Source organism: Triticum aestivum, chromosome 2B, assembly GCF_018294505.1.
Source record: "Triticum aestivum cultivar Chinese Spring chromosome 2B, IWGSC CS RefSeq v2.1, whole genome shotgun sequence".
NCBI lineage: Eukaryota > Viridiplantae > Streptophyta > Magnoliopsida > Poales > Poaceae > Triticum > Triticum aestivum.
Genome location: NC_057798.1, coordinates 674,393,114 through 674,407,955, shown reverse-complemented (window position 1 = coordinate 674,407,955; position 14,842 = coordinate 674,393,114). Strand labels below are relative to the sequence as shown.

Below are 14,842 nucleotides of genomic sequence, written 5' to 3'. Positions count from 1 at the left end.
GGGGGGGGGTTAAATAAAGATGACCCTCGGGTTTATAACTCCCAAGGGAAAGGTATAGGTTGTTAGGCAAATGGAAAACCAAGGTTGGGCCTTGCTGGAGGATTTTTATTCAAAGCAAACTGTCAAGAGGGTCCCATACCCCTCACCGTTTTAGGGATGCAAAATCAAGGAACATAACACCGGTATGACGGAAACTAGGGCGGCAAGAGTGGAACAAAACACCAGGCATAAGGCCGAGCCTTCCACCCGTTACCAAGTATATAGATGCATTAATTAAATAAGAGATATTGTGATATCCCAACATAATCATGTTCCAACATGGAGCAATCTTCAACTTCACTTGCAACTAAAAACGCTATAAGAGGGGCTGAGTAAAAGCAGTAACATAACCAAACAACGGTTTGCTATGAAGGGTGAAAAGGTTAGAGGCTGACATGGCAATTTGGGAGGCTTGATCAACAAGTGATAGGTAGCACAGCATAGCGATAGAACAAAGCAACTAGCATAGCAATGATAATAGTGAGATCTAGGGTAACGATCATCTTGCCTGAAATTCCGCTAGGAAGAAGAACCAGTCCATGAAGAAGACGAACGGGCGTAGTCGAATGAATCCTCACAATCGCAACATTACCGAAACTATTAAGAAGAAGCAACACCAAAAAGAAGCAAACAACATGGTAAACGAACAAGCATAAACATGGCATGATGCATAATCAAGTATGATGCATGTCCATTTTAATGAGGCATGGCATGGCAAAGTGCAACAAACCACACTACAAGTTAAGTGGAGCTCAATATGCAATGAGGTTGCATATTGACGAAACTTCACAACAATTATTTAGTTCATCTCGTTTAAGCTACTCAACAATATTAAATGTTGTTAAACATGGCAAGAGGTGAAGCATAATAAAACTACCTAGCTAGGCAATTTAAATGAGGCCAGAAATAACAAACAACAATTCCAGAAAATCCTCATATGTTATTTAGCAATTTAAAGCAAACAACAATTTTAAGCATTTTAAATGTTGTTATCATGATGCGGATGACATATAGAAGTATATGCAATTTTATGAAAATGTTAACATGAGCATGTTATGAAGCATTTGGTCACCATGGCGGATCGAAAAGGGGTGCCATGGCAATGACAACGAAAATGGTGCCACGGCAACATTCCGATGATCCGACAACCCGTCGAGATGTTGGTGCAAGAGGAAGTGTGGATGTACGGAACATGCAAAAGATGGTGGGGTGATCCCGGTTACCAGGTTCCCCATGGGTCGACGGCTTGGCAAACGAGGAGGAATGTGCAATGACAACTCGGACACGGTTCAAACATGAGCATCTCATACAACACGCATTCATTCTCGGAAGGTCGTCTCATCGGTTATACCTTTGAAGCGTGCGTTTTCGGGGCGGAACGAGTTCTATGCGGTGTAGATGGAAGTAGACGTTCTCGCAACGGTAGTGGAAGTAGTGGTACACGGTGACGGTAGTGGAAGTAGTGGTTCATGTTTCTTAGATGTTCGGGGTCGTCGGGCTTGCCGGTCTTGTCAACTCGAAGGGGTAATCGGCATTTTGTAGTTCCATATCCAGGGTCGTCACGTAGTCGTTCTCGGCGATGGAGTCAACCTTGAAGTATCCAGGGCTCAGGGCATCGTGGTACTTGGCGAGTCCGCGTAGTCGTAGATGGATCGTAGGGGAACTTGGCGTCAACGGCAACAACAAGCAAAGGTGCATGAAGACAGCGGGTAGCAGGGTTGTCCAGGAGGTGCGCAAGGACAGTAGAGGCCACCGACAGGGGACGGTGGCTTCTGGGGCTGATGTAGGGGACTCGGGTAGGAGGTGAAGAAGAAAGCAGCGGCGTGATCTCTGGCGAGAAGGTGAAGCAGAGGAGGCTGGGGTCGAGCACGACCTAGCAGCGGGCCGATGCGGCTGGAGAGGCGACGTTGCAGGGGACAAGGAGCGTGTCCTTCTCCGCAACTGAAGAAGGGCTTCGATGCAGAGGAAGCCGGCGCACGGGTGTGGTGCAAGACGGCCGCACGGGTCGGAGGAGGAGGTGAGCGGGCGCGGCTCCATGGCGAGGCAGCGACGTAGAGAAGGGTCGGCGAGGCGAATGACGGGGTCGGACGCGGGCGTCGGGGCCCTGCTTCGTCGAGGTAGAAGGAGGCCGGCGAGGTGGCGTCCATGGCAGCGGAAGGGAAGCTGCAGGTTAGCCGTGCAGCGGCGGGCGAGGGACTCCGGGACGGCGCGGAGGTCGAGGATAAGGACGGTGGCAAGGGGAGGCTCGCGAGGCAGGAGGCGCGGCAAGGGAAGAAGGCGCGTGCAGTCGAGCTCGCCGGAGGGCGCAGGGAGGAGGAAGATGGGGATCGAGCCGAGGCTCCCCCTGGCGGCGCGGTCGGGAGGAGGACGAGGTGGATCGAGAGAGATGAGAGGTGGCGGCGCTGGGGATCGGGCGCAGGGAGCTCCTCTCCCTGGCTCGATGTGTGCGAGTGGCGGCGGTCAGGAGGGAGATGGGGATCGAGAGGAGAGTGAGGGATCGGGCTAGGGTTGAAGGGCGCGCTCTGGGCCTTGGGAAGCAAAAGGCCGGAGCAGCTCCCGCTGCTGGCATTTCTCCCCCCTCTCTCTAATTCTCTTTAACAGAAGAATAAAGAGAAGAAAAGAAAGGCTACGAGGTTTCAAAAAAAAAACAATGGCATTGATGCAACATAGCAAGCAGTAACATAGCCAAACCTTATTTTCAAGTTAAGATGCACCATGATGATCTACACGAAATTCTAGTTAAGTTACATATAAAGTTCATTTAATTCGGAACTATGGCCTAGAAGATATGAGCAACACAAGTTAAACATGGCATTGATGCAAAAATACATTCAAACATCAAGCACACACCTCAAAACAAGGATGTAACAAGATAATATGAAACTACATGCAATTCTAAGCAAGTTTCATATAGAGCATGCTCTAAATGGAGCAACAGTGCAACACATACACTCCAAACAAGATATAACAACAATCTGCCCAAAACAGCAAATAGGCACGTCGCAATCATCAAAACAACATGCTATAGGAATCATATGAGCACAAACTTTACATGCACTTCATTTATAGATAGCAAACTTCAACTAACATTAAGTTTCAGGTTCATGGGCATCAATATTAAACCAATATGATCAATGCAAAAAACATCTTTATAACACAGGAGCATATGCATGAGCGGAGTTAATATGATGGCATGTTGGAGGCATGAAACAAAGATGCTACAAAAACTATACATGGCAACCAAGGGTATTGTATCAAACTACACATAACAAATAGAAAATAACATCATGGCATCATATACATATCGCTCATGGATTAGTAGGAACCAACAAGACAAGTTTGAATATTGAAACAATTTCAGCAAGTGTAAAACAGCAACATCATGATAGCATGTTTGCAAGCATGGAACAGAGTCATGTGAAGTCCAAAATTAACAACCATGGCATGTGAACAAAGTGCTCATAGCATATCAAAACATTTAGTTGGAGCATCTCCAGAATATGCATGTATTAACTAATATCAAGCTCACAACATGGCATCATGAAGTTAACAGAAAATTGGAACAACATGTAAGCATGTTCATGGCAATGAAACCATACTCTACAAGACATATATGAGGCATAAAAAGGCATGGAATGATAGAGCATAACATGTACAACAAAACATGTCAACTAAGCATCTCCAGATTATGCACGGATTAATTGATAGCATCAAGCAAAGATAGCATCATGATATGACAGAAACAGACTTGACAGAAAGTTAACAACAAGTAACCCATTTCACAAGCTTGATGCACTCACTATAGGGAAATATCAAAATACATGGATTGCACCCCTATAAAGACAGCACGATTATTCTCCTAAAACATGTAGACATGATGCTCAAAAGAAAATCACACAAAAAGATATAAAAATGATAAATAGGCAAGTTACAACAGTTTTTAGCAGTTAACAGCAACATGCACTTTTTCAACAGAGATTAACATGTCAGGATGTACCCTAACATGAATGCAAAGCACACCAACATGTAGATCATGAAGAGCAGAACATGTGCGTATCAAGATCATCATCATAGGATCAACAAGTACAAAGTTACACCACTCACAAGATGCATACATGATGTTAACAATCAGCAGATTCCAGCAGTTTATATCACATCGCAGTTTTGCAACAAAGATTAAGACATGAATATGGACAGTAACATGAACGCAAATGCAACTATCATGAAGAGCATCAAGTAGTGAACATTTTGACATATCATATGCGTAAATCGGAGCTATATGCATGGAGATATGGCATGATGAACAAGTGCACATGAAGTAGAATATTTCGGGACAGAAGAAAATTTCACCTCCGGGTCTAGGGTTGACCTAGGCACGGAAATCGAGGCAATGACCGAGCTCGCCGGAGACAAGGGAGATGACCGGTGACGGCGTGGCTCCGGCGACGTGGTGGCCGGGGACAGGCGTGGACGTCGAGGAGGTGGATCCGGGGCCGGATCGGCCGGATCTGAGGCACGGGGAGGCGAACTCCGGCGGGGAGGCGGTGGCCGGAGCTGGCGCAAGCGGGCGCGGTAGCGAAGGCGATGGAGGTCAGCGACGCTGCATGGGTGCGGCAGAAGGCGGTGCAGCGGCGAAGGCGAGCGAGACGGCGGCGGCAGCGGGGCGCTCGGGCGCAGGCGTAGGAGGCCAGCGGCGCGGACGGGCCGGGAGGGCATGGCTCGAGCTTCGGCGGGCCCGGGCGGCGCACGGTGGAGGGTGACGGTGAGGCGACACATGGCGGCGGAGGATTGGGCGCGGGGCGGCGGAGGCTGAGGTGGCGGCGCGCGATTGGTCCGCCCGCGGCATGAGGGGAGATGGACTAGGGTTTGCACCTCAAAAAATGGAGGGGAAGGTTTTTATATAGGTAGAGGGAGCTAGGAGAGTCCAAATGAGGTGCGGTTTTCGCCCACATGATCGTGATCCAACGAAGGAGAGCATGGCGAGGGGTTAGATGGGCTAGTGGGCTGTGAGGAGGGGTGCTGGGCTACAAAGAGAAAGGGGTCTAACGGTTAACGCGGTTAACTGTTGGGGCATCAAACGACCTTTTAATGGAACGAATTTTGACAAGCGGTCTACCGGTGATGTACCAAGACCACTCATCAACTCTCGGCCCATTCTGAGAATGTTATTCTGCGTCTCACAAAACGAGATCTGAGAGGTGCCGCGGGCGCGTACGAGTGTGTCTGTGCTCAGAACGTACAACAGAGAGAACAGGGGAAAACCGAACGGATGCAAGTTTTCAAAAACATGCAGATGAAATGTAGATGGTGACATGGCAAGATGCCACACGCAAGAAAACGACATGGCAACAACGACAAAGAAATGGAAGACACCTGGCGCATCGGTCTCGGGGCGTTACAATGGGTAAGCACTGTGCTCATGCGTCGTGCTAGCTCACACTTCCCTTCTCTTGTACGTTTCCTAAACAGGCTACCGTTTCCCGCCACTCCTCTCATCGGTTTCTATAGGTTGTTTTTTCTGTAAAATCACCACGACTGCGCAAGCGCGAGAAAAATGGTGCAGGTACTGGTTTAACCGTGTGCGATGCAAGTGCGCTGTAAAATCACCACGACTGCACAAGCGCGAGCAAATGGTGGAGGTAATGGTTTAACCGTGTGTGATGCAAGTGCGCCGTAAATCACCACGACTGCGCAAGCACAAGCAAAATGGTGCAGGTACTGGTTTAACCGTGTGCGATGTAAGTGCGCTGTAAAATCACCACGACTGCGCAACCGCGAGCAAATGGTGGAGGTACTGGCTTGACCATGTGTGATGCAAGTGCAGTATAAAATCACCATGACTGCACAAGCTAAAGGCGGGTGAGTTAATTTAGAAATTAGGATGAACCATGTGCGATATACCAGCTAGCTAGAAATATAAAAACAAACTACCCGCCTTGAGCGTTGCAAAAATCGGTGGTTCCGCCACTTTTCCTTATTATCATACACACATATTCTTATTGGGCCGTGCACGATCTTGGGCACTCCTGCCCTGCATCAATTCCTTTACCCAAATTTTAGTAGCCACCGTACTTCAACCGTCGCCCACACTCCTCCATCACTGACCTTATAGTAAATTTGCAGTAGCCAAGGCATTTGAACCGTCACCCTCCCTCGTCCACCACCATCTCCACCCACCATTACTAAATTTTTTAGTAGCCATGGCGTATCCTCAAGCACCACTTCCCACAACCCCCCACCACAGTCCCCCCACTCGCCCCCTCCCCCCTCGAATTCTAGCTCGTGGCCGGCGCCGCCGCCAACCCATGCCGGTCTGCTCATTCCTCCTAGCTTAGATAATAAAGTTCAGGTTACCTAGCGATTCCCATACCGTCGCCCCACTCCCCTGAGTTTTTAGATGAAGCATGCGGTGTCCCTCCCCACCAGATCCACATCCCCTTCTCCAGAATGTCGCAGCCTAAGCTCGACCACGTATCCCAGGGAGCCCGTCAAGCGTTTGGCCAAGAAGTGGTTTATCATGGCCTCTCCGGCGGATGTTGGCAAGGTGGCCGCCGTTCGCCCCGACCTGTCGATCCCGGAGCAACACGTTAGCGTGGAAGCCGGCGAAGATGTTGACCTTGTTGCCATGTCGAAGGCTTCATGTCAGCAGGCTTGCGTATTACCGTATCTCGGGAAAGCTGGCTACGACATCAAGCTCGTCGATAGCTACAGCTTCATGCGGGCCATGCCACAGGTTATGTGGTCCATCCCCAACCCCTCTGGTTCAACCGCCATTGATCTCTTCGACGACCCTGCCGCTGATCTCCTCCGCGAAGCGGTCAAGGATGTGGGATCCTTATACGCCATCGTGCCCGTTTTATCATTTTTGAAGGACACGTTCTACGTCGGCGGCTTGGAATCCTCAATTGCGAAGTCAGATCTCATCGACCATGACCACGACCACGAGGAGGGCACCCACAAAGGTTCTTCCACCATGGGTCTGTGCTCTTCCAACTGGAAGGATCCCGTCCATGAAATGTGAGGCAACATCCTATCAGCAAATCTTTCCTTTTCTAGCTTGCCAACCCATACCCTTTGTTGTAGTAGCATTTGCCGTGCGGTTCTATAACCGTGCCATGTTTAATTATTTCAGTTATGCAAAAATGTATTGTTCAATAGGGTTGTGTGATGTTTAAGTATGAATTGTCCACTTCAGTTTCACAAATGGCTATATTTGGTTGTCTATAGTGAGTAGATGCCTTGTTTATCTGTGTTTGGTTGTTAGGTTGGCTGCAGTGATTATTTTTCCAGCTATCGAGTCGATGCCTTGTCTATATGTATTTGGTTCTTAGTTTGGTTGCTGTGAGCATTTGTCCAGTTATCAAACAGATGCCTTATTTATCTGTATTTGGTTGTTAGGTTGCTTTTTTTAGCATTTGTCCAGTTTTTAAGCAGATGCCTTGTTTATCTGTATTTGCTTGTTAGGTTGGTTAAAGTGAGCATTTGTCTAGTTTTCAAGCATATGCCCTGTTTATCTGTATTTGCTTGTTAGGTTGGTTCTAGTGAGACTCTGTCCAGTTTTCAATGGCTATATTTGGTTCTTATATTGATCATTTATGCCTTGTTTATTTCAGTCATTCACAATATGTTGTTCATTATGTGCAAGTCGGAACTATGCCGCTCGATTACATCAATACCAATTTGAACGGCTATATTTGGTTCCAGTTATGCCTCGTGTAGTTAACACATGCCCTTTATTTCAGTTTTACATATTTATCCAGTGATGTTTAAGCATTATCTACGTTCTATTGATTTTCAACAATACCAGTTTGAATTGCAATATTTGATGCCTGTTAAGCCTGATGTTGGTAACATTGCCTTCCATTTTATATATGCTTTAACAGCATGCTATGTTTGTAATGACAGGTTTGAACTCTGAGGGACAAAATCGGGTGGTGGATCTTATCGGTAATTAAAACTAGTCTCTGACCATCTGTTTCCAGTTTCTAAAGAACATATCTGATGATATACATTTTTCTGCTGTTCCTTTGCTTCTGAAACTCACTTCGATTATGTTCTGATAAAATCACGTGATAATATTTAGAGGAATGTTTAAAAGCGGGTACAGTTGTGGAGCTCGATCAAGGGCACCTATTTCAGTCAAGTGCGATGGCAGGTAATTAATTCACAGTTGTGACCAGCTTTCCATCTCTCCTTCCATTTGAACTTCAGTCGCACTTTTCATATGGGTTTTTGGGATGCCCCGTCCCACTTTGATTCCTTATACTCTCTTGATTTACTAGTAGTTTGCTGCACTTCCATCCTTGTTACAGACCACTTAGCTGCTCTTACTGGACGGATTTTATCAAATTGCTCGGCTAGGTTTATGATTGGGTTATTCCATCGATGAGGCTCATACACCATGTAGTACTTCTCATGCTACCCCCCCCCCCATGGTTTGCCCTAAGGCATTGTTTGACCCTCTGCTTTTCATCTTAATAAGCTGCGTTTAAGAATGTAGGGTGGAAACAACTTTCCCCTGTGTTCCCTATTATATTCTTCTTCTGTTGGTTGCTTACATTTTGTACATGTTATATGTACATCGTAATTCATAAAAGGCATCAAGTTGGGTGTTGTTCTTTGCACATTATCAATGCCTGGCTACCTGCTGTCATTTCTAACTGCTCAACTCGAATAATCTAGGAAAATGTACGTTTTCAGAAATGCACAAATGCACCGTTAACAATAGTATGCCATTGATTGATGGCATGTTATGTGTAAAAGATCTACACTAGAAACATCTTCCCGTTGAAGTTTTCTGTTGCCATTTTAACTTAACGTCACCTATTGTATTTTTGCCTGGGTACCTGATGCCTCTTCTATGTTCTAACTACCAAACTGGCTGCAGGTGCTTTTAGTACTCCATTCTCACAGACCATGTTCGGTACGACAGGTCCTACTAAAAACAGTGAAACTTCATTCGTGACAAATACAGGTAAATTAGTTGAACACTGAGTGCTTGGCTTTGGCTACCTGCCACCAGTTCTAATAACTGCAAAACTCTTTTCAGGTGCTCCAACTTTCACAGGTCTGCCTAATTATCTCTGTTACTACCCATCAGTTGCAAATTCGGATTAAGTATTTTAAATTCGTTGAACACCTGCATTCGTTTTCAAACCTAGACAAATCTACATCTTTTAAGATTGATGATCCCTAGTATGGTTCATTGTTAGAGAACACCAAATAAACTAATGAAGGGGCTATAATCATCATTTTAACATTTCACAGGTGATTCAGTCTCACGGCCTGCTAAAATCCCTTGGATCATATCTTCCACAAATGCAGGTAAATGAACTGAACACTCTCAACCGTTTTCATACCATATAGAAAGTCCATCTGCGCATATTGATACCTGAAATTCTTAGTTGTCACCTGGCAGAGAAACTCCATCACCGATAGTAATATTCTGCCTGCCATGTTTTATAATTCAGCAGGTTGATATATATATCTGTTCTCGTCATACCTCTAGGTTTCTATGGCAAACTATTTCCCAAAACCGAGGAATTTTCCCCCTCTTGCATTTATCAGCTGCTTTCTTTTTTCTACTTGTTTTATACCCACAATAGTTGCAGGATTGCACTGGCATCTGGAAGCTGATAAGCATACACACCACAAATCATATAATACACCTAGTTGGTTACATGCACATGCTCATTTTTGTGGGCTTGTTGGGCAGGTGCTTTTAGCACTCCATCTTCGCAGATAATGCTTCATACGACAGGTTCAACTAAAAACATTGAGACTTCATCAGTGACAAGTGCAGGTAAATAGTTGAACACTGAGTCCTTGGCTTTGGCTACCTACTATCTGTTTTAACTGCAAAACTCCTTTCAGGTGCTCCAACTTTCACAGGTTTGCCTAATTATCTTCATTGGAACCCATCAGTTGCAAATTCAGGTTAAGTATTTTTTAAATTCGTTGAACAGCTGCATTCATTCATCATAGAGAACATAAGGAACTAATCAACGGGCTATATGCATAATATCTAACTGTCAAACTCTTCACAGGTGATTCAGTCTCACAGCCTGCTAAAATGAAAATCCCTTGGATCATATCTGCCACAAATGCAGGTAAATTAACTGAACACTCAACCGTTTTCGTAAGCATGAGCTACGTCTACACATATTGATACCTGAAATTGTTTGTCAGAGAAATTCCATTACCGATAATAGTGTTCTTCTACCCATATTGATTTCTCCTGTCCTCATACCACTTGGTTGCTTCGGCAAGCTATTTCGAAACTGTGGTGGATATCCTTTTCTGCCTCTTGCATTTGTTGGCTGCTTTCTTTCTTCTACCTGTTTTAGGCCTATAACAGTTGCATGATTTTACTTGCACGGTGGGTTGCCTGTACATGTTCATTTTTACGGTTATAGGTCTTCGCTAAGAACTCCAGGATCTCATTCAAAAATGTTAGTCTGAGTTTAGGCTCTTGATTTCCAATCTGCACTAGCCCTTCCCTCGCATTTTTAAATGTTTTGACTGTTAAGAGGACATTATACATAAAAGGTGAATAAATGAATGTTAATACTAATACTTATTTGGGTGATACTAAAGGGTGTTAATACTTGGCAGACCCAGTCGATCTAAGAGAGAGGCTGACAACTGCTGAGGAAGACGATCGCGATAAAAAAGGCAACGGACTAATAGATTGGTAATGCTTGGTATAACTGGCTTTCTGCTCAGTCACGCATTTCCTAAGAAGTACGTACAATATTAACTGGTGGAGTACTTGTTGGAATGCAGGAGCTAGCGTCTGAAACTGAAGCTGGTACTGGCGCCATGAACTTGATAGCCTGATTGAGTCGGGCCTTACTCGCTGTGCTCCTTCAAGTCGAATAGTTGCAATTGTGTTGGAGGATACCATTAAGGAGGTGTTTGGATTAGAGAGTGGTAACGTCAATGGTAAAGGAATTAGATCACGCTGGTATCGGGACGTAATGGATAAATCCTTGTTTTGTTTGGTTCATGCCTGTAAATGAATCTAGTTAGACTTCATGATTGTTGCGGCCGGTGGCTGAAAAAGGAGAGCAGACAAGGGAGAGGCCGGAGGATCAAGGACAGAAGGAGGGAGGACTAGCCGGCCATCGGAGACGGGAAGGCACATCTGATTGATTTCTGATTGTAAGACCGAGACTTGTGATCCATCGGCTCGATTGCAGTAGTTGAAGAAACAGAGGGAACCGAAAGCAACTCTCAAGTTCAGAGGGTGAGCAAATCAGAAATCTAATTTTGTTCATATATATATAAGTAATGAGCTGCAGAGTGAACATCTACTGCTGCACAATCTATTTTTTGTGAAAACACACAGTGCCTCGTCAAAATGAAACAGCGACAAGCAATTGAAACCATAGGCTTAACTTGTCATTAGCTTTGGAGTGCATGACTGACACAGGTTTAGTGCATTAACTTTGATAGCTGAATGCCTGAATGGCCCGGGAACCATTCAGGAGTTATCTACGAGTGCATCACTTACAGCCATATATAAAGCTACCACACACTGAAAAACAACACCTAAGATAATCGGATGAAGCAACAAAGCAAAATTTTAAGACCAGGTAACAGAGTTGGTTGTTCTTAGAAAGGATAATCATGTCGACGAGCACCGCGGATCCAGGCATAACCATGGCAATCATGCTGAGGGGGAGTTTTGGCTGCTGAGCATTAACCCTGCAGAGATTGCAAATTGAAAAACTCTGGTAAGCATCGTAATGTGCTGCAAATGTATAGTCATTGTATGAGTAAATTTGTTGCCGTTGGAAGATAAAACGTAATACATAGTAAAGGCAGAGAAAAAAAAACAAAGTACTCCTCGAACATAATTTAACCTAGAAACTATCTTTATGACAGTGTAATTCAGATGGGACAACTAACTTTACATAAACTAGAAACTATCTTTTTGCTACGCACTGGATACAGATGCAAAATACAAGGGCATAGTCAGCAATTTTTTTGATAAAAACTGCATAAAAAGGGCAACTTAGGTAAGTAAGCTTGCATAAAAACATTCAAACTGTTTATCACCCACTACACCATTAAGCTCCTATTTGATACAGATATGAGGGTTTGCCCATACAAATTCACTGTTAAGCATATTTAGCTAATAACCGGGATGCGTATGCATCAGATAGTTGGCCTATCAATGCCACATTTGAACCACACTAGAGAGTTTGCACAACATGAAAAAGCTGACGACTTGACTTTAGTATGAAACTTTACAAGGATTAGTAGTTATGTCCTTGTTGCATCTACTCCCTCCGTTCCTAAATATTTGTCTTTCTAGTGATTTCGACAAGTGACTACATACGGAGCAAAATTAGTGAATCTACACTTTAAAATATGTCTATATACATCCGTATGTGGTAGTCATTTAAAATCTCTAAAAAAACAAATATTTAGGAACGGAGGGAGTACAAAGCATGCTAATTAGGCGTGTACAACATACTCACCAGAGCTAAGATAAACAGAGTTCCACGGAAGAATAAGCCTTGAAAATGTTGTATATGTTTGTGCATCCATCGTCACTTGATGAGGCCCCGCCATCTGACAGCTTCACAATCATTTTTTTGAGCCTTGGCGCACATTTGAGTATCAGTTTCAAGAAATCAATGTCATGATCGTCTCCTCCACAACCACTGATCTCCACTTCTTCGATTCGAGTCAAGGAGATAGTTTGGGATCTCCACCCCGTGGACTCACATGGACAATGAGGTGAGCATCCTTCTTTCACCTAAAACCAAATATAATATATATGTGAACTTCTTTTTTCGGGAAAAATATCGTATGTGATTTTTTGTGAGAAAAAACATTATATGTGATTAATACACAATGTATCATTAGAGTATGTAATCAGAGCAGAAAATTACCGATGATCTCTGTAGAATGACCTTAAGCTTCTGCATAGCACTACAAATTCTATTCATCCCTAGGACATGAAACGCGAGCGCTCCAAACACATGTCCATTTGTTTCGAGATGTAGCTCCAAAACAGAAAACTCGGCAAACATATGCTTCTCTATCTCGTGCATAAATGTCTCCTCTTCACTGACAAAAATAGGATTCTGGAAAAACAATTTGGTACGATATGTATCATTCACACATTTAGTTTGGTCAGAGCTTGCTATAAGTTGAGTGGGAGAAGGACGTACGGCGCTGGCATGAATCTGCAGCGAAGGCAGCTGTCCTGGTCTCTCAGCCGTCTGCAGAGTCACCTGCTCGAGTCGCCAAACACCGAACACGATGGACAGCTCGAAGTAGCAGCATCTCCACGCGACCATCTCCACCATTGGTGCCAAGACCGAGATGCTGACCTTCTCCATTGCCGGAAAAGACACGGTCAATTGCCTAAGCGTGGGGGCAACGATGTTGACGCCATCCATCCAGTCGGTTTGAAGCAGGACAAGCTCCTGCAGCGACGCCGAGCTGACCGCAAGCGTGGCGCTCACAGCGAGGTCGTCGTTGTCGGAATAAACGTTACTCAGGCAGAGCGTGCGCAAGCGCGGGGAGCAGGAGGGCAAGGCGTCAATGTCGGCGGTGCATGCCCACAGGTGCAGCTCCTCGAGTGCGGGGAACTCGACGCCGGTTGGCACGTGGAGGATGACGTCGACGGGGTGAAGGTCCAGCAGGATGGAGGTGGCGCGGTGGAAGCAAGGCAGGTCGACGATGAGCGGACCGTCGAGTAAGTTCGTGGGGAGCTCAAACTCGAACTCCTCCGGCTCGAGCCGCGCGGCGGCGCGGAGCAACGAGTTGACGCTGGCAGCGTCGACCAGGCGCTCCTCGGGGATCGGCCATGGTAGCCGCTCGTTGGGGAAGCGGATTTTGATGAGGGAAACCACGGGCAGGGGTCGAGGTAAGCGGTCGAGCACCGCTTCGAGCGAGTGGAACGGGACGTCGCTGAAGACGATCTGGCGGAGGCTGGGCCAGAGGCTGCGCCACCGGCGGGAGAGGACCCCGGTGCGCGCGGCAGCGCTGACGCAGGGTAGGCCGGCGAGGACGAGGAGGAGGAGGTCGTCGGGGAGGTCACTGATGAGATCCGGTCCGCCGCCTTGGGCTAGCAGCCGGGGGGAACGCCGACGAGGTCCCCACCTTAGATGCATCGAAGCTCCGGAAAACCCCACCGTTCCCCTCCCACCAATTAGCTACTACCTGTCAAAAAAAAACAATATTAGCTATCAATGGAGGAAATGGACCATGAACATTGGTGTTAGGTACTATAGTTCTCTCTCTTTCGTTTACACACACCAGGTCTCGAATACGACTCGGAAAGAAGAAAGAAACACAAAGTAAAGCAGTCGTGCCGTTTCTGATCCAAGGATGGTTCACTCCTTCACCGCCCTGCTTTTTATAGCGTTAACCCATTTTGGGCCCACGAACCTGCTAGCTGGCTCGCGAATCCGAGTTGGACGTTCGATGACGCGCCCTTCCCCTTGATTGGTCAATGTGGCACCATCGGCTGCCATGACAACACTTTCCCTTGATGTCGTTGCATCTTCAATCGGTGTGGCTGCTTTCCAGCCGTGTCGTTTCTAATCCGGGGATGCTTTGCTCGTTCCACGCCTTGTGTTTTATGTCATTACCCCATTATGGGCACGAACTTGCGAGCTGGCTCGCAAATCTGAGTTGGACGTTCGATGACGCGCCCTTCCCCTTGATTGGTCCATGTGGCACCTTCGGTTGCCATGGCATCACTTTTCCTTGATGTCGTTGCATCTTCAGTTGGTGGCACTTGTTTTCAGCCGTGTCATTTCTGATCCAAGGATGCTTC

At 46.1% G+C, this 14,842-nt stretch overlaps 2 protein-coding genes across 2 annotated transcripts; one reads left to right on the top strand and one right to left on the bottom strand.

Moving 5' to 3' along the window:
* Positions 1-7,949: 7,949 nt before the first annotated feature.
* Positions 7,950-11,382, top strand: LOC123042009 (uncharacterized). Its single transcript, XM_044464540.1, has 10 exons — positions 7,950-7,986; positions 8,123-8,194; positions 8,927-9,013; positions 9,089-9,106; positions 9,307-9,363; positions 9,755-9,841; positions 9,913-9,975; positions 10,086-10,148; positions 10,654-10,732; positions 10,825-11,382. The coding sequence occupies exons 2-10, from the start codon at positions 8,188-8,190 to the stop codon at positions 10,829-10,831; spliced, it is 468 nt and encodes a 155-aa protein (XP_044320475.1). The 5' UTR covers positions 7,950-7,986; positions 8,123-8,187; the 3' UTR covers positions 10,832-11,382.
* A 38-nt stretch (positions 11,383-11,420) lies between these two features.
* On the bottom strand, positions 11,421-14,377 carry LOC123042008 (FBD-associated F-box protein At5g22730-like). The gene is made up of 5 exons (XM_044464539.1): positions 14,320-14,377; positions 13,227-14,223; positions 12,945-13,139; positions 12,528-12,808; positions 11,421-11,748 (listed from the first exon to the last, which is right to left on the bottom strand). Exons 2-4 carry the CDS (start codon positions 14,172-14,174, stop codon positions 12,533-12,535), a joined length of 1,419 nt encoding a protein of 472 aa, XP_044320474.1. The 5' UTR covers positions 14,175-14,223; positions 14,320-14,377; the 3' UTR covers positions 11,421-11,748; positions 12,528-12,532.
* Between the last annotated feature and the right edge of the window lie 465 nt (positions 14,378-14,842).